Source organism: Cenococcum geophilum, assembly GCF_001692895.1.
Source record: "Cenococcum geophilum 1.58 unplaced genomic scaffold K441scaffold_17, whole genome shotgun sequence".
NCBI classification, from domain to species: domain Eukaryota; kingdom Fungi; phylum Ascomycota; class Dothideomycetes; order Gloniales; family Gloniaceae; genus Cenococcum; species Cenococcum geophilum.
In genome coordinates, this window is record NW_027137575.1 from 1,194,093 (window position 1) to 1,213,035 (window position 18,943).

An 18,943-nucleotide genomic window follows, 5' to 3' on the forward strand; every position below is an offset into this window, starting at 1 on the left:
CTCATTTCAACTACTGTATACAGTATAGCTTACAAATTTGACGCGCTTACCGATATGGAGGAGCTTCATAATATGGAGGTGCAACGAACGACCCCTGAACCGTGGAGGCCCAGAATCTACACGTGACTTTGTGACAAAGCGTCACCCCGCACTTTCCCGAAGCGTACTCAACTACCCTAGGTGCGGATCCTCACATCCCTCGCGTTTCTCATGCGTCTTCCACACTACCTTTCTTGAGCGACGAAGCCATCACCATGACTACCTACCTCCGCCTTTTTGGGCTGCGGACCGCCGTCTTTTCCAGCACTAGACTTTTACGTTTCGTGCCTGCTTTCGAGAAATACGAGAAGTGGCTCTCAACTCATTTCGTGGCTTGACACGCAACACCAGACATGACTAGCGTATACATTAACAAGGAGATTGCAGTGCTTCGTGCGGAATATGGATAGAGGCGTGTTTTCGATGCAATACACACTTGTTCTATAATTCTGTTTCCATCATGAAGGGAGCCAGCTATTGAGCAAGCATGCCAACAGACAGTTAATGCTACAGTATTGTAGATGGCAGGCTAACAGAACAAGCTACATTTCCATTACTCTAGACAGCCTCTGTCAAAGATTTGCAAAAAACAGAACTCGCATCAAACTAGCATCTAGCTTGAATTGATTTAACCCACTAATTAGATCATGTACTCAAAAGTCTCCTTAGACTGCTCAAAAAACACCCGCTCCCCGGTTCCTTCATTTCAACATCCGCCTCTCTCGTCGTCTTTCCAAAGCCTCACTCTCGACCTTCTCCACTACATTCCTAAATTCCACAAATCCAGGCTCCACCCACTTAATCCCATGTATCTCCTTATCCGCCGGCTTACCCTTAACCCACTTCCTCTTCCTACCCCACCTGCACACCACCCACGCCTGCGTCAACCTCTGGCTGCGAAACCACATCTTCTTCCACTCCGGTTGACCAAACGTCAGCCATCCACCCTGCCGGTATGCCGTACACCCATCCATGCAGACTATCTTCACGAGTGGCTCGTCTCCCTGCGCGCGCTTCTTCTCAGCCGGGTCCTCGCTGGCGGCCCAGGCGCGCTTTCGCGGATGTGATGCCTCCATTGTTTTCATGTTGAAGCATTCCATGGCTTGCGGATCATACCAGTCGTCCTTGCTAGTTGGTGTAAAGTAGACTGTGTCAGGATCGAGCCGCATGGGAACGCTGAAGACAGCCGCTCGTGTGACAATGTCCCAAAGAGCAGTGAGTAATTCCGCTGCTTCTTGTTCTGTAGTGGTAGTGGTTGAGTCAGCGTTTACGTTAAGTGACAAGCGATCGTACGATGGATTGAGCGCTAAGATTGGCACCAAAAGGGTATAGAGGTGTGTGGTGATCTCAATAGCGTGGGATTCGAAAGCTGCTGGGAGATCATTTTCGCGAAGAAATTGCTTGATGGCTTTGTAGTATTCTTGGGTACGGAGGAAACATGCCACAGTCAGTTAGCTAGGTATGTTCTCGCAAAGTATTCTTTAGGGCAAGTATGTTTACCATCAGCAGATTTATGATCAGCTTGAACACGATGTGCCTTCATCTGATGAAGCGCGCCTGCGACCTTGTTTCGGGCTTTGGTGGCATTGGCTCGGCGCCTCTGGCGAATGGGTTGAATATTCTCCACACAGTGTTAGCACAGGATATAAGTATTTGCTACGTGCTTGCTGTGGGATTGTATATGGTAACGTTTGATGGAAGGTTTGCAGATGATGCAGTTGGCGGGTCAAGATAAGCTAGAGCTACTGTAGGGTGTTGGATAGCTTCAACAATATCTGTGTTCTCAAATCTTGAGTTTTCGCGGCCGGGCAAGCTACTCTGCCTTTGTGCTGACATTTCCAGAGTATTCTGGGCTCCTTTGTTCGCAGCTGGCTGGATGCGGCAAATTGATGCATATTGGTCTGGAAAGGTTATGCGACAGAGTCAAAAGCTAGAGAAAACAACATATTGACTACATGTTAAGATGAAAGAAAGAATACAATGTACGCTTACGTTAAGATGGGGTGAACTAGTGGTATGACAACATTTTCGGTTAGAGCGCATTCTACAATAGTCTAGTTCTCGTTCTAAGGATCATATCGCTTCAACAGATTATCAATTTAGTCAGGATTGAGCAGATTCCAGTACTGCTTGTGCATCGCCCGCAATCATGACAGGCATAGATCTAGATCTTATGTGCCTCATAGCCCTGGTCTGGGAGGATTAACCACGACATACCCGTAATATTTGGTCACCCTCGAGCCCACTGGACACGCAATTGGTGGAGGAGACACTAGCAAATAACCTCGAACAATGTCGATCAAACTCCTTGCTCCTCTAGCCATCATAGACAACTTGTCTGAACCATTGTACTTGGCTAAAAAGACGATATATTACTTCTTTTTGTACGGAAGATATGAACGACACTCAGCAGAACGCTCTGAGACGGTGGCAAAGGATGGTATCATAAGGTAGGATACTTCAGAGAATGAATTATAGATATGCGGAAAGCTCAATACGAATGTTGAGATGGAATAAATCCTCGGGATCTATAATGATATCTTCTTTGGGGCCATAAGAAGTATCATTTTCAGATAGGAGCAAAACCTCTTAAGGGATCAAGACCCCTTTGCTTACATGCAGCTTCTCGTAGCCGACCAGACACTCCAAGTGAGAATGGAGCCGATTATCTGAGGCGCTAAATGCATAATTTCGGGTTGCGGTGATGCTGTATCACACTGGATGAGCACTCTCCTACACGAGGTTGTGCACTGTTCCTTCAATCAATTTTCATGCACGGCATGTAACGTATGTAACATGAACCAAGGTGTAGAGGCCATGGTAGGACATGGCAGCGCATTGCAGTGAAACCGGAGCAGATCGTGCCTACTTTGCTCGGTGTTCATGTAGATTTAGCGAGGGGGATCCGCATAGAGGAGCAGCGCCGCCGAGCGTCCACGACTTATGCCTTTACGAACTTCCTTGGGATCATGCAGGTGCTGATCAGACTTGCGCTTCAGTTGCTAGTTCACTCCTTCTTTTAGCACATCCATTAATATCATCTTCCCTCAGTCTCTCAGTCTTATCAGTAAATCCACTACCCGACAACGAGGTTCTTGTCTCTTCCCACATCTGCTTCAACGTTTTCCTATCTGCCATTGCCTTGGCTTGCTTGTTAAGTATTCGATTGGGCGTTCTAGCGCTTTTGTGCCGAACCGACACATCGCTTAAGCCGACATGGGGAACACTCTTTGCCAAATCCTCCTGTGCCATGGACTTTGTAGGCGCGAATATATTGTAGAGCGGCTGTCTTTCGACATACTCGCGCTGATCTGTGCGCAATAAATCGACGGTGAGGTGAAACCAGCGAAGGGTCTTGGAAGGTTTCTCGGACTGGCCTGTTTCAGCCACTTTCCCGTTCTTTGGGTTTTCTTGGAGTTTATTCTCGGGGGGCGAACGATCTTCAGTTTGACGGGTTGCGGATGCAAAATGATCACTGTTTTGGTCGGATGGTCTGTAGAGTAGAGTGCTTGGTCGTATTATTTCCTCAACGCCGTCTTCGCCAGATTGAGACTGCATACTAGCTCCACCGTCTTCTGGCTGACTCTCCGACCGGCTTTCATCCACGTCGTTCTCGGCCCCATCTCCAGCAATGGCTTCGAGGGAAAATCGTATAGGTGATGCGTCCAGAGCTTTTTGTGCTGATGCAGGTTCTCGATAAGTTGCTAACGCGGAATTTGGTATTCTTACAGGTTCTTCATACTGTATAGAGCCGAGTAAAAGGTCAGCGCTTGTAATTGAGAGAACTTTCATCAAGGGGATCCACAAACACGAAGATGTTTGAAAACAACAATGTCTCCAAACCTCTGTAGCACACGTAGTATTTCGCGGGTTTCGCTGAGATTCGCGGGTTTGGGTTGTATTCGAACATGAACACTTTTCGATGCAAGCAGCTTGCTTACTGCCGTGCGAGTTACTGCCATGCTGATGGAGCTGCAGGTGTTCTCCCGACCGGCCGGGTTGAACTTCAGGAAATTGGTCGATCCATGTCGATCACGTGCGGAGGTAATTCCAACCCTGACCCTCAGCGTCATTGGCAATATGATGGTAAACTTTACAGAATCAGAGCTCGTAATTGTTATTAAAGGCTCAATATATACATATTTACATATCAATTACATGGATAACAGCTCATAAGCTTATCTCATGCCACACAGCGCTGGGCTCAACCATACCACTGGGAGCTCCATCCATACCGAGTGCCACCTATCCCAAGGACTTTGCCCGCCCAATATTTGTTATATATGCAAGTGCGCCTCCGGTTGCCCGTATCCTAGACTTTTTATTGCTTCCATGATGTCTGTACGCCGTTTTCCATGGTATCTGAACGCTGTCAACTGTATATATCCCAACCCAAAAACGCCGTCGCAATGCTTTCAATTCAAAATCATGACTTTGCAGTCGCGGTCCTCCTGGCCTTCTTCTTTCGCAGGCGAATATTTTTGGAGACACATGCCTGGTTGCTCAGAACGTCTCCCGACCGGCGATACTTGAGAGTATAGGTTGTTCCGTCTGAATGGGTCGACCGCTTGACGGAAGCGTAATCGTCTTCTTCGAAATCCGACTTTGCGGGTAGAAGACCGCTCCTTGATGCCCGTGGAGCGCATACTACGCATTGTTCGCCATCATTCACCATCCTCTCAACCAGAGAAGAAATATCTTTGGCATGTGACGCGCTGCACTGTAGCCGCATGTTGGTTTGTCGTTGCTGTCGAATTGCAGCAGGTGACAAGCTGGCGTACGACAGGTGTCGATTTGAATTTTCCGGGTCTGTGCTAAAAAGAAAGTCTTCGTCGGAAGGAGCTGCCGGTTCGAAAGACGTGCCTTGGTATCGAGGGTCGACTTCAAGATTCTGTTCACCGAATCTCAAGGCCAGCTCACCCATTGAGACAGCTGGTGGAGTGAGCGGGTGATTCTGGTTCCTAGAGGGTGGATCTGGCGTGGAGGTTGGCGATACGTTCGCGCACGCGCGGTCCGAGTCCACGGCTGAGGGATGCCGCGAGGCGGCCTCAAAGGAAAAGTTGCGGAACATTGTGGCGAAGAGGAGCAGCGACGTGCTCCGGGCACGACAGGTTCTGAGGTGTGTGGAACCGCCTGTCAGAGTTTGAAGGGGTGGTCTTTGGTAGCCGTGACTTGGAGGGCAGGATGCGGGTATTAAGGCGATGAGCTGGGCTCATGAGGCTACCACGGCTGCATCCCTTCTTTAACTTTCGCTAGTACGTCGGGAAGCCAAGGTGGTGGGCGTACCATGCTCCTGGGTGGACGCCCGGCATGACGGTCGAGATGGAGAAAGAAAAACGGGATAAGACTCAGCGCTGAGGCCAGAAAACAGCCCTGTGGCAAACCCGCGGCCTATCACGCTGCACTGCCTGCGAAGGTGGCGCTCCAGACAAAGCCATCTAAATTCCCCAACCGCTCATATGCGACATGGCCTGACACGCTGCGTTTGGTATTTGACGTGCTGCAGAGAAATGTGCGGCTGGTTGGCTGCGTTTGAGCGGCCTCGAATTCAGCGGCAAAAGCGCTGCCTGTTCGTTGGACCTAGGCCGCCCTAGGGGGCTGAGAGCTCGTGCTGCAGAGGCAGGGTTCCAAGGTGCCCGAGGGCAGCGCTAGAAGACGCGAAGAACGAGGCTAGAAAAGATTTTTGCAGGCTCACCCAGGATGTAACCCTCCCCGGAAGCTACCTATATCAACACCCAATCTCCAGTAATATTCCCTATCGCAGTCCCCATTCTGCCTTTAGGGTTCTTAGGGGCTTCCAACATCCTGCAAGCTGGCTCACCGCAACGCCTGTTCCGAATCTCCCATGTCGTGTCGCACCTGATAGGGGAAACCTTGCAATTGTGTCCTAGCCTTTTCACAAGTCGAAACCACCAAAGGGCAAAGCTGATGCTCCATTCCTCGGGGCTGCCGGCAACTTTGTACGTGCTCTGCAGCCTTGGAGCCTCAAACACGGTGTGTGGGAAAGGGGACCCGACCAAAGAGGTAGGTGTTCGCTATCCGTTCAAGCCGCGTGCCTTAGTCTATTATTTCCATCAACCAATGCGATTCGCTCCATCGTCTATAAACTTCTTTTTATTTCTTCGTTGACACCCTCCATTTCCTCAGCCCTGCCGTTCCGTCCTTAATTTATTAGAATATCCTTGCTTTTGGGTGGTGTTGAGTGGTGGCAGTGGTGTCGGGATAGTCAAATGACCACTTTCCGCTCCCCGAGGTCATCGGTTCATTGCTAGAATGCCGCTGTGCGAAGCCTGTAGCAGCATCAATGTGCAAGCATTGACTTGCAACCTTGAAAACGCCCCTAGCTGGTGGGCAGAAGTAAATAACCAGTCGAAACCCCAAGGCATGGTTCACCTTACGAATGCCTGCCAGCTGCGGAAATCGGCGGCTACCTGTTCCCTATGCACCTTGATCATAGCGGCGGTCCTACAATATAACACCGGTCAGAAGTTTCCTAGGACGTCATCTGCATCACCTCATCAACAACAGGAGCCGTGGGATGTTGCTGATTTCGAGACCCATCTCATCCAGGAACCGATCTACCTACGACCAAAGCGCGACTTTCTTAGACGCGCATTCCCTGAGAAGAAGGTGCCAAATGCTTGGCACCTTAGGGGGTTCACTGCATTCGTGCCTGTGGAAGGTGATATCTTGACGGGACTCGTGCGGCTGTACGCGCACCCAGGTACAGCAATTCAAAACCTCCTGCCTTCTCCAGTGCCGAGCTGAGCAGGAGTTAGACAGTGACGCAGCACTTAGCTGCGACGTTATTGGTAGACCGGCTTTGCCGTCGTCAGATTGCCCCGCAGCGTACTCACTCATACGACGATGGATCGGCACATGCATCGAAGATCATGAAATGTGTAGGGAGACGCTAGCGGGAGGTGTCATCGACAAAACAAGCGCACCTATACTACCAACGCGTATCATAGATGTTGGGCCTCTGGACGGTTCGATAGACCCTCGACTTGTTGAAACACAGAATAATAGTTCTGGCTTTTATGCATCCCTCTCACATTGCTGGGGTCCCATACATAAGCGTCCACTTATGACTACTAGGGTTACTCTGCAAGATCGGATGGCCGGGATCGCATGGGATGATATCCCTAAGACTTACCAGGATGCCATCATTGCCATTCGTCAAATAGGCCTCCGTTTCATTTGGATCGATTCGCTTTGCGTCATCCAGGACGACCACGATGACTGGCTGAGAGAATCCAAGAAGATGGGCCTTGTCTATGAAAACGCTTGTCTCACAATTGCTGCCTCCCATGCCTCCGACTCCAGCCAAGGTTGTTTTTTCGAACGCTCCAAACAACAAAATCAAGCCATCGAGCTCCCTTATGTCAATCCAACTGGACAACCGGCGGGTTCTATGTTCGCGGTTGCCATGCAGAACAACTATGCTGAGATTTCACCAGAATTTGGGCCGTTGGCGGCCCGAGCATGGGCAACTCAAGAATGGCTCCTTTCCCGCCGGATGATCTTCTATACGAAAGGATCCCTGGTATGGTCTTGTAAATTTATTACACAGAGGGAGACTGGTGGTAGTTTCCACTCAACAGCGCGGAATCCGAGGTGGAAATTCATTGTTGAGAAGTATTCTGCGCGACTACTAACGAATGCCACGGATCGGCTCATCGCTCTTGATGGGCTAAGACGTGAAATGCAGAAGAAAACCAAGGACGCTTACTACTAGGGCCTATGGAAGAGCGGCCTTCCAGACCAACTTTTATGGTACTGCGTAGAACCTGCCCAGCGATCCTTCAGTGCTCTTGACATTCCAACGTGGTCCTGGGCCTCGACTATGCATGAGATTCGTTTCCTTAACATTAAGGAAGCAAAGAATGTCTGCAAAGATATCAGATTCAACGAAGACCATGGGACATTAATGATTAGGAGTCAAATGAAGAAAGCTCCTAAGATTATCACGCCCTTAAACCCTAACCTAGAAAGCTTTGGGAAACACGATGACGACCTTACACCTGCAAGATATAATACATTTATGGAAGAAGCCCGGAACGCCTTGCAAGTGAGCATGACATGCGCAATATATACCGATCAAGTGGAAGCCTTAGGATGGGGCATCCTAGATGAAGGCGAAAGGTGGACACCGTCCTCTGATGTCTTTTGTCTTGCACTAATGAGCAGAAAAGCCATTCTATTCCCGACAAAGGAGTCGGGCGAAGCTTTTAAAAGGACGAGCCGAATTAGTTGGCAGGAGGATTGGGTTATGCTCTTGCAGCGGTCGTCAAGTAGCACTGACACTTACCAAAGAATAGGTGTTGGCAAAGTATTTTGGAAATCCTGGTTTCGGGATGAGCTTTTACAGCAAGCCCGCATCGTTTGATTCTTTTATTCGAAAGCTGGTGCCTTGGAAGGAACAGGCGTTCCAAGTCTCCAAGATCCGCAGGCACGTTGCATGAAATTACTCAGAGAGGAGCATAAACAATTTGTTAACAGACTCTTCAGACGAATTTGACCTGCGAAACAATAACATATCGTCTTCTCCTTTATTACGTCAAACGACGTCCCTCTCGACTCTACAATTCCAATACTTTTTTGGGTCATCCCGGAAGACTTATTCGCGTTCGTTGCAATATGACGAATCGACCATCTACCGATCGTCTCAGGCAACATTCTCCCGGTCCCATATGATAGAGAATATCCTTTTCGATAGACATTCAGATGTACATCTGAAAGACCAGATACTTTGTTACTACTGTGATTGGTATCCGATCAATTACCTGAGCACAGTCATCGATCAATATTGTCGACCTGAATCGGACTTCCTTACCACCATTGAACTACTGTCTGACGACCTAGATCGTCTTTACGTACTTTGTCTTAGTTGTCTCTCAACTTATGACTAATGTCTCATCGAATGTCTCATTACCTATTTTCTATTACCTATTTGACTCAGTTGCCTGGACCTACCTGATCTATATAGAGAGCTTCTAGAGCCATATTCAATAGACAGAGTCCTAATCCTGCGTTGTCCGTTCAACAAATATCAACATGGGCATTCTAAATGTCAGGCCCGACCTTGACTACTGCAGTTTACCTGCATCTGCACTGAACTGGCTAAATTCGGTCTTACGGACGATCTATTGAGACCGAAAAGCTTTATCAATATATACCAAATATTTTGAACCCGTTTGAGAGAAAAGAAATTACGTCAAACAATCAAAAAGTCGAAGGTTTTCACTGAATCAGACTCATTCCCATACCAGCTGGTGTTACTATGCGTCGATCTCACGGCGAAAATATATACGAATGGCTTGTTCCTGCTTCATCCGCAGACTTCCATCCACCACTGGACCGGCCGAGCATATCACATCGTTCGGCCGACTCACACGTACCCGTTCTCAAACATTCAACATACTCTAATATGGCACTTCCCTGCTACCCATAATAAACACAGGCTGCGATGTTAATTCGGTTTGGGCCTTTTTATGATACATTTTCCCTCTCCGACTTCCCGAAACGTATTAAAAGTATTTCATAATTTTGCCTGCGCTCCCTTCAGTCGGCTTATCCCACCTCACCTCTCGGCGGGTGACTGCCAGTTCTAAGTCACTCAGAGCATCAGGCCTTCGCCTCCTGGAGTTGGATGCTAAATAATTCTTAGTTCGCAGTTTGATGGATGAAAAGAGGGAGATTGAATTCTTCAATTTTCTTGCGAAGGAGTCATTGCACAGACCCCCCCAACCTTGCGACACAGGTTTTTTTTTCGCTGTTAATTGTGCAACAGTAAATAATGACATTCAACCACCCGACAATGCACTTTAAGATAGAGAGTCAAGATCGCTCGGGTCGCACTTTCATCCGGTGGATAACAAAAAATTACTGCTTTTATCAAGAGAAGATCTAAGGCTACGGTCATGGAGGTCATAGATAAGAAGCTAGCTGCCTATTTCATAGAAACTCACGGACATCCGGTCCCGCTTTCCTATTTTAGTCAACTTTTGTACCGGACTGAGTTGCCGATGATCGGGTGGGGTAGGGAATTGCCATTTTTGCTGGTTAGGTAACGCAGACTCTTTGGGAACGCCACAGACTCCATGAGGAAAGGGGCACTGCTCTTGGCCGCATCTTTGCTTTTCCTTACAAGACGTTTCAACAAGTGGTGAGCTCTGAAATACGAGAAGGTTGGTTATCTTCAGGTGATATTTCGTCACGCTAATACATAATTCAAACTAATATTTTGTAGAAAATCAGCTCTTGGGAACCGTCCAACAAGTGTTTAGGAAAGCCGACATCGTTCCTTCAGACGCTCTCGAAGGGCTCACTAATTATATCTAAAATAAAACATAAATGGAGTTCGCGCCGATAGCGTATCCATTCCACCTCGCCGTTGACTTTACGCCCCGACTTCATCTACAAACTTTCATGGGCATATTCGGCACGGTTTTGCCACCTTGACAGCTGTTAGTTGCCATTACACGTCCATTATTTTTACAGGAAGCTTCTAGCGCTTTGCTATCATGTTCTGTAGGGTCCTAGGCCCTGAATTGGAGATTATGGAAACGCTAGTCAAAATTTTCATCAATGGCTTCACGAGAGTAACTCTAAGCCCAGAAGCCTTTGCCCCGTTTTTATATAGTTTCCTCGCCCTTTAAGGCTGCGCGCTCACCAAGAGCCAATGTCAAAAATCAAGATCAAGAATGAGAACTCTGTCTGGCTAGCCACCCAAGCGAGCCACCTAGGCCCGGTGGAAAAAGTTGCTTCGCCAAAATCAAAACAATACACTCCTTTTTATAATTACATATAATGCATCGTACACCTTTCTAACGATCTAAATAAGGGAAATCATCCCCCCGGAAAAGAATATAGTACTCCTAAACGTGCGCGCATACGTAAAGACGATGAGGAAACGAAACATGCAGCCCGCCAATATGGCCGACATATATGCCAATCCATATCTAACCATCATAGCGGCAAACGGTTGGGACGCTGGACACGGACTACGCGGGATATAGGGCGTGATCCGACCACGATAAATTTCCCCCAACTTCGAAAATGATTATCATGAGTCCTCGCAACCATATTCATCTGTCTGGGTAAGCTACCTTAAACGTTGTATGGACTTTTCCATTCTCCTAGTCGATACCTAGATATGCTACTAACATTGCGATAATCTGCATATTAGTATGGCCGCGGCTAGATTCCCAGAGTTGGCTTTCTCGGGACGAAAAATCATGTTCCAATATTAAGTAGCTATTTGGGAATGCGCTTGTAATGTATGGCACGAAGGCACTGGTATTTCAGGAACCCCTCCTGCATATAACAAGGGTGGGTCCGAAGACTCTCGACCGGATGATGAACAGAAATTCCCCATAACGCCATGGGGAAAGTCTTTTGACTTAAAATTCTGGCCGGACCTCTTCCAATACCTCTGCATGATTCAAACTACAATATGCGACAGCTTACATATCCCGACGACGGACTCGCCGCCTTCTCTGGGGTGCTGCCCACTCTTAGCAGGATATTCACTGGAGGATTCATTTGGGGTTTACCGCAGATGTTCTTTGATGTTGCTTTGCTTTGGCAACCTTTTACACTCTTAAACAGGCGGTCATCCCGAAGTGATGACACCTCCATCATATTGTCAATCAGCTAGACGAGCGGGCTTCACTACGCTTACAAAAACATCGTTATCAGTCGTAAGGACTACGAAATCAGCACCACAACAGTTTCTATATGCAAGTGGGAATATCGCGATGGATTAGCCCTAAGGAAGGTAGAAGCGGCGTATCAAAAATGTCAGGAGAGCGATTGAGAAACCATAGGAATTTTACCTCCAGGTCGGTCTAGACGACTAGATTCAAAGGCCATGGCAGTCTCAAACACCGGGAAATCCCTCAGTTTTACCACGAATCAGATCCTCGAGTCCATTTCTACTATCCAGTTCCAATAGCGAATCTAGACGCGCCATTACCAGTACGGCAGCCGGGGCCCTTCATTATACCAGAACATCTCGGGGTTTCTATAAGATCGGCCCCGAGATATAGCCGTACGGATTGAGTTGGAACCACTGCTGTGGAACCCGATTCATTTGAGACGAGAAAGGTAATAACTGTGGTGTCCTGTGAATTTCTGCGACGCCTAGTTCTAGTGGTTTAGGAAATGGAGACCAATGTGAAGTCATTGCGATTTCCGCAGGTTTAACACCGACTGTCAGGCTGGATGCAGTCCTTGAAGAATGGACAAGTCGCTTAGAGTTTCATGACGAGACAGGCTCGCCCGGTGAAATATCAGAGTACTACAACGTCTGAATCCAATGGAAAAACGGTATTGGGTATAGGGAAGTACTTGGAAGGATTTCCAAACAGTCTTGGGAAAATCACCCTACGGAATTGATTGATGTCACATTGGGGTGAAGTACTTCATACTCAGTTGGCACTGCTTTCCCAATGGACGCACAAAGCAAACAGTCGTAAGGGCTCTAGAATGGATAGTCAGAGAAAAGGTATACGGATAATAAATTCTGAAGTAGAAATCATTAATAGGGAGCTATATGAGTAGAAACAACTTTGGATGTTTGATGGGTTAAGTAGCTAGGCAAGGCTTGCGATGGTCTAATAAGGAAAGCTAAAATTACTATAGAAGATTCACTTAAAACAGCTAGACGCAGCCTTGGTTATCAGAAAAAAACTTGCACATTAGGAAAAGAGTTTTGATTCCGGAGATATCGCACCTCAGTTGTTACTGACTGCACAATCCTATATGAAGCTATGCAAGGTTAGAAATGTGAGCTGTGGTATTGGCTGTTAGTTTATCCATCTTATATTGGGTATAGATCAGGGGTGTCTTGGCAGCTGATCTTGACTGTGTGTCCCATGCTGTACTATGGTATCAGGCCTAAATATTCACATTTGTGGGCCCGACAGGGGTCACTACCTCTAGCCACATTAAGTTGATACTTACAATCAGCTGCCAGGATGTTATCGATGCTCAAGGCGGACATACGAAATGATAGGGGATAGCGCGGTATTGCTGATTGTAAGCATCAACTTAATGTGATTAGAGGCAGCGACCCCTGTCGGGCCCACAAATGTGAATATTTAGGCCTGATACCATAGTACAGCGTAGAAATAAGCGGCCGATATTGGCACGTGCGCAATCACTAAAAATCGATTTTGAAGATATATTACTACTCTAATACTTTGTCATTTGCCCATTACGTCTCTTACAATCGTGTAGACGCTTTGTATAGTACTTATACATGCTCTAAATCATCTTCTGGTCCATCTCCTCGAACAATCATCGATTTTGGTGGTTGCGCACGTGCCAATATCGGCCGCTTATTTCTACGCTGTACAAGAGGGTAACACGAACAGGTCAGACGGCTCACCCTTTTGCTTTTCTAGCAGGGTGGGCCATCTGACCTTCATGCTACCCCCTTGTACAGCCATGCACTGTTAGAGGCTCGTCTACTTGGACGCCTATCTTGATAACGCATGGGATAAAGGCTCAAGAGCCGCTCTCAAATCCTAAGTCTGCAATACTACAGACATTCTGTGATTCTTCTTGAGAAATCTCCTTGATGACCCCTTACAGGTACCTCCGAGCTTTCCTAGCTATTCTCTTATCTATCGTCCTTTTTACGGATCTCGTTGAAGCAGGAAGTCGCTTTGATAAATGCCTAGAGAAAGTTAAAGCGATTAAAAATGGCACAATCAACAGCACCATAGGATTTGACTGGGAATACCACGGCCCTATCAGAGGATTTGATCTAACCGCTGGGTTCCCAAGACCTATTACATTAACCTACGATGGTAAAATATTGCGCACCCATCAAGTTTCTTATCTTAATCAAAATTAGGTTGCAAAACACTCTGCGGTGGCAATGTTCCCGATCCAAATGATGCTTTCACTGCATTTTCCATTCTGACCACCTGGGTAAATTCATCCAATATCACCTTTTCAAAACTCGGACTCAAGTTTATATTTCCTCCCTGCTAGGTCCTTCCTTCAATAGCTCTTTTCTCCAATTTGCCTTATGAGGCTCTCTCTAGGAGAAAGAAGACGAAGACTTTAGAAGCTTTCACTAACTGGGTCGGCTCTCCGCAAACCTCGCTAGCGAGTACATTTTTCAACATATCCATCATCCGACGCTGCAGATTGATCTCGGAGAAGAGGCACATAATGGAAGAGCACTGGAAAAATGCCTTTTACGTCCTCAGCTGTATCAATCAATACGAGTTCCCCAGCTACCGGGTTGGTCAACGCATCGGTAGTACTATTTTGTCCACGCAAGATGTCAACAATTTGATGGATCGGAGAGACAGAGCCCTAGTCTATGGGGTCTTAATGCCCCTGTGCACAGATAGAGCAGGCAGACCATTAGGTGATCGCGATGTTATCTATGCGCGTGTTCTGCTGTCACATCTCGCCTTCCAACTTCGATGCAATAGGCGCAGGGGAGTGTATCCCGTCCTAATCAACCTTGCCTGGTTCATAGCTGCCTTTGCTTTCTCGCTTGTGACCGCATTCGCCAATCTCGGCGACAACACCACTGCACATTCTTTGGCTCTGGGTATCTTTCTATCTTGGCTCCCGGTTTTGGTCTGCGCTTCTGTTATTGACCGGAACCCTACCGCGGCGACAAGATGTAGAGTTCTTATAGAACGATGGCTTTACAATGTCAATTGTATCTTAGAATCCGGTCATAACACCAAACCAGCATGGTGGCAACCCGGAGCTCAGAACCCCCTGATTATTAGCGACTTTGTCGGTCAGGGACGCCGTTTACGATACTGCGGCGTCGCCAGTGCACTTCTGCATTGTGCAGAGCATGAAGAATATGATACAAGCGAGAGATTCTTAAAGTATCATGAGCGACAATCGAAGCGCTTCCGGGAGACACTTACTACGCGGCCCCACTCATGGTGGGTGATCTGGATAGCTTCCTACGTCTTGGTCAACCTTCAGATTTTCCTTGCCTTCGTTGTTGCATTTAATACGCCCACCATAGGCCTCGGGTGTCGATCCCTGCTATACCTTCTCTTCTTCCTAATCACTCAGGTTACCTCCGCGGTACAGGTCGCGTATCAAGAACCACCGCCATGGACGCGGCTAGTGACTATATCGTTCAACGCGCTAGCTATGCTCCTACTTTTAGCCATTATGATTCTGCAGGTGACCAACGGGCTCAATAACTGCTACTGTAAAATCTGCTCTATGGGCCCTGCTGGCTTCGGTGGCTACACCGACTTGCAGGATGCGCAATTTTATAAGGGTGCCTTCCACATCGCCGGAACATGGGGATCTGCTGCTGCCTTTGGCTTGCTGAGCTGCCTGCTTGCCATCGTGTGGAGCTTGCGTATGTGGACAAAGAGCTCAGCGCTTTGGGCAGTGAACGAAGATCGGCAACATCCGCCAGAGCTAGATGCGGGGGTCGACATGATATGGCTGGTATGACATGTTTAGATTAATTCTACTAATGGAGAGCATTACAACCGTATTCCGCACCCTCAGACATATTATATGTGCTCGCCGGCTAGATTCATGTTTAACCCGTGGGCCATATTGACTAAGACCTCGTCAATATCCACATTGCCCCATATTTCGCTGCTATCTCGCTGCCAATTCGGATTCAGAAGTCCCTTCCTCTATTTTGGAGCGTCCATTGGAGTCAACCTCTGCAATAGGTGTATGAGAATTCGATGTGCGCACGCCCCAATTCACACCGCGCGAAAAGGACTCCAAGGACACTCGGAGAGGACTCCGCCTAACGGGAAAGTCCATAAAGAAGCAAGGCATTATTCTTCACGACAATATTTGCTGGCCATATATGGCTTGAATTATTTCCAACCTATCATTAGTTGACTACACTGCTAACAATGTTGTCTACGAAACAAAAAGGGACGAACTGAGCTCACCCTGCGCCATGGGATTCCGTTATGCACAATACAATCTTCATCAGAGCAACAACTTTCTTCTTCGCTCCATTTCGTATCTCGGGGCGGTAATGCGTACCGGAGACAGCAGATAAACACAGCGAGATTCAGACCTGTAACAGGAAGAGGGAATGCAAATATGAGATAAACATTAAAATTATCCTTAGAGTCTACTATGTATCCATATTTTTTCACCCTGCAGAAACCAGGCAACCCGCGGAGTTCACTCACAGTCTAGTTCAGTCATAGGTGCGTCTAGTTCAAGAATCCTGCTAAACTAGTGTGGAAGTTTCCCTTTTCTCCGAGATGCCGTATCCCGCTACCGGTAAATCATAAAAGAAGCCGTCGAAAGTGGAATACGAATTAGCCACTGAATTGAGCCGCGAGAGATCAGATATTTCCTAACGGAATTCCAATGAGGTAGTTATTAGAATACATAATATTCATATACGGATCCACCCACGGGTTGCTAGGATGAACGTCCGTATCCACGATATGCACCTTATAATGGCCATCCGGGAACATTAACGCGGAGATGGAGCACTGAGTATATTTCAGCGACGGATTCGTCGTTATAGTCACAATACGCACGCTGTTGTCCAGCTAGATCATAAACGAAAACCACCCGTCGGCCGCGTAGCTATTCCCCCACTGGAAGCCCACCCAGCCGACACACTTCTCAGGCACGATAGCTAGCTCTCTGCTGTCCACCGTGATAGTGCCAGTTGGGTAGGCTTCCGGATTATCGAACGCCCAGCCGTGTCGCCGCCCCATTAGTAGTTCTCGAGGGCGCCTTGGTACAGGTTTAGCCTGGCAGGCTTATAGGTCAGGTTGAAGGTGCAGCCGGGGACGGTGCTCCAAGCCACGATTTCGGAGAATTGGTCACTAGATGTGGCATGCACAGCCATGACCTGGGAGTGCCCGGAAAGGCTGTCGTTAGAGATTTGGCCGGGTGTAAGGAACATCTCGCCTTAGCATGTCTTCGCTGTGATGTCCATTACCGTTGCATATGCCTTCACTCCATCTAGTCCGACGGTTGAGAGACAAGCGACGATTCAATAGTCATGTCCGTTCTCTGCGGCGAGGAAGTTGGCGAACCGGAAGCAGTGCAGTTGATGAACGTTGTTATATTTGTGGCACCGGCGAGTTCCTGGATGTGCATGGATGTCGGCTAGATCTGGGCGACGTTTGCAAGGCGACTGGAAATAAATTTCTTACAGTGTACGGGTACTGAAATGGGCTAACATACGGAACCGTCCGATTGAACGCTGAACTGGGCCATGGCCACGCAAAGCATAATGCCCAGATTGCGGTGATGAAGCCTTTTAGATTCACGGTAAACGCGAGTTCAAGATCCAGCTAATTGAGAAGCTAGGTCAGAACTAACTAATGCGTGCTTATTGTAGAACTTATATCCATCGCTCCCCCACTCTGCGATATGATAGTAGCGGGTAATGGGTGAATTTGCACCCCGTATGGACCCGTTCTTCCGACGGCTCAGAGAAGATCTATCTTCCAGTATTATAACTATAGACCCATCACGGAAGGTAGTTGAGAAGTACAATGTATGGCATAATTGGATCTACATGAGAGGACCTTGGCGCTGTATAAGCAAGATATGTTCTTAGACACTACTCTTCATGAGCTGTACGGATATGTTTAAATCCGACGGGTGCTGTTGGAGCCGAAACTACATGCAATTAGCGTTTCCTGCCTAGTGGAATGCGAAGAAATTAGGAATGCGGGTCACAATTGAGTTTTCTCCCCTGTAAAAACCCCGGAAGCGGGGTAGCCGGGGTGCACCCTTGGATCAGATTTCGGTCCAAGTACGAAATATCTTTCTCTAACCATATTCTGAGAGAACTCCTTGGCTATATAATTCCCTTGGGCTCAATGCTATGCGACACAGGTTAGGACGAACTTTGCTATGCATTGCGTTCCCGCACCAAGAGGACAGCGACTGAATGCGGCTTAAGTATCGGAAGCACCATATGACATCTCTATACTCCGCATATATGATCCTAGGCCAAGCGAATAATATTTCGGTGCAAGGTTCTTCCTTTGGCAGATGCTTGCGGGTTGTTTATTGACTCCTCGACGGCTGACGTCATTTCTCGACCGCTACAACAGGATGGCCATTGGATTAGTGCTCACAGCTTACAACGAGTTAGCTGGTAATAATAATATAGTGAAAGGAAAGCAACGACAGAGGAGATGTCGTAAATATATGTACAACAGATGGGTTGCAAAATTGAGGGCTGAGAATGGAGAAGAAATTCTGGATAACTCACCTCAGCTCGGAATCTTGACAGTATGTGTAGGATAAATCTGATAATGGTGGTTTCGATACAATATCAATCCAGCTACGTTGAAGAACCAAAGATGCAACAGCATGTCTCTGGATGAGATGCTTGGATTCAAAGAATAATATTGAAGGGATGAATGTAAAGCAGGTGGACGTAGTGAGTGTCTAGAATATAATAATCAAGCTTCTACTTAGGCCTCAGTCACATTTGCCTGTTTCGGCACCTGGCTTCTCAGAAGATACGTTATCACCGCTAAAGATACGATAAGCCCGACCATATTGTGTAACAAGTCATTGAATTCTCATCCACCAAAGCATTCCTACCGCCATTAATTATCCTAACAATAGGTACAGACATGGGGGCCGGCCTTTGGGCTGAAAATTTTCCGTAGATCAGCCAACGGTATGTATGACTTTTCTTTTTGTGTTTTGGTTTGAATTCGGATTTCTAAATTGGAAGGAATATCTTAAAGTGAAACAGTTCACTATCTACCGATGAATTGCTAGAAGACTGTTCGTCATCTCGTCTGCGTTTGGGCAGTATGGCCGATGCCTCGGTATGACTCATGGTATATCTTTTAGCTACCCTGATACATGAATATGACTTCTTTTTTTTCTTTTTATACTTCGCTAGCCATTGATAGTGCCATAATCT

At 47.4% G+C, this 18,943-nt stretch overlaps 5 protein-coding genes across 5 annotated transcripts; 2 read left to right on the plus strand and 3 right to left on the minus strand.

The window, feature by feature from the left end:
• Positions 1 to 672: 672 nt before the first annotated feature.
• On the minus strand, positions 673 to 1,524 carry K441DRAFT_79525 (uncharacterized protein). Its single transcript, XM_067654452.1, has one exon. It carries the CDS (start codon positions 1,206 to 1,208, stop codon positions 741 to 743), a length of 468 nt encoding a protein of 155 aa, XP_067504826.1. The 5' UTR covers positions 1,209 to 1,524; the 3' UTR covers positions 673 to 740.
• Positions 1,525 to 3,021: 1,497 nt separating this feature from the next.
• On the minus strand, positions 3,022 to 4,001 carry K441DRAFT_556326 (uncharacterized protein; the record flags this gene model as incomplete). The annotated part of the gene is made up of 2 exons (XM_067643319.1): positions 3,022 to 3,780; positions 3,849 to 4,001. The coding sequence occupies 2 exons, from the start codon at positions 3,999 to 4,001 to the stop codon at positions 3,022 to 3,024; spliced, it is 912 nt and encodes a 303-aa protein (XP_067504827.1).
• Positions 4,002 to 4,285: 284 nt separating this feature from the next.
• On the minus strand, positions 4,286 to 5,428 carry K441DRAFT_658745 (uncharacterized protein). Its single transcript, XM_067648410.1, has one exon. It carries the CDS (start codon positions 5,108 to 5,110, stop codon positions 4,466 to 4,468), a length of 645 nt encoding a protein of 214 aa, XP_067504828.1. The 5' UTR covers positions 5,111 to 5,428; the 3' UTR covers positions 4,286 to 4,465.
• Positions 5,429 to 5,802: 374 nt separating this feature from the next.
• K441DRAFT_79551 (HET-domain-containing protein) lies at positions 5,803 to 8,091 on the plus strand. Its single transcript, XM_067654453.1, has 3 exons — positions 5,803 to 6,063; positions 6,610 to 6,763; positions 6,819 to 8,091. The coding sequence occupies exons 1-3, from the start codon at positions 5,968 to 5,970 to the stop codon at positions 7,775 to 7,777; spliced, it is 1,209 nt and encodes a 402-aa protein (XP_067504829.1). The 5' UTR covers positions 5,803 to 5,967; the 3' UTR covers positions 7,778 to 8,091.
• Positions 8,092 to 13,514: 5,423 nt separating this feature from the next.
• K441DRAFT_705143 (uncharacterized protein) lies at positions 13,515 to 15,534 on the plus strand. The gene is made up of 3 exons (XM_067653572.1): positions 13,515 to 13,859; positions 13,907 to 13,983; positions 14,047 to 15,534. Exons 1-3 carry the CDS (start codon positions 13,628 to 13,630, stop codon positions 15,502 to 15,504), a joined length of 1,767 nt encoding a protein of 588 aa, XP_067504830.1. The 5' UTR covers positions 13,515 to 13,627; the 3' UTR covers positions 15,505 to 15,534.
• Positions 15,535 to 18,943: the final 3,409 nt, after the last annotated feature.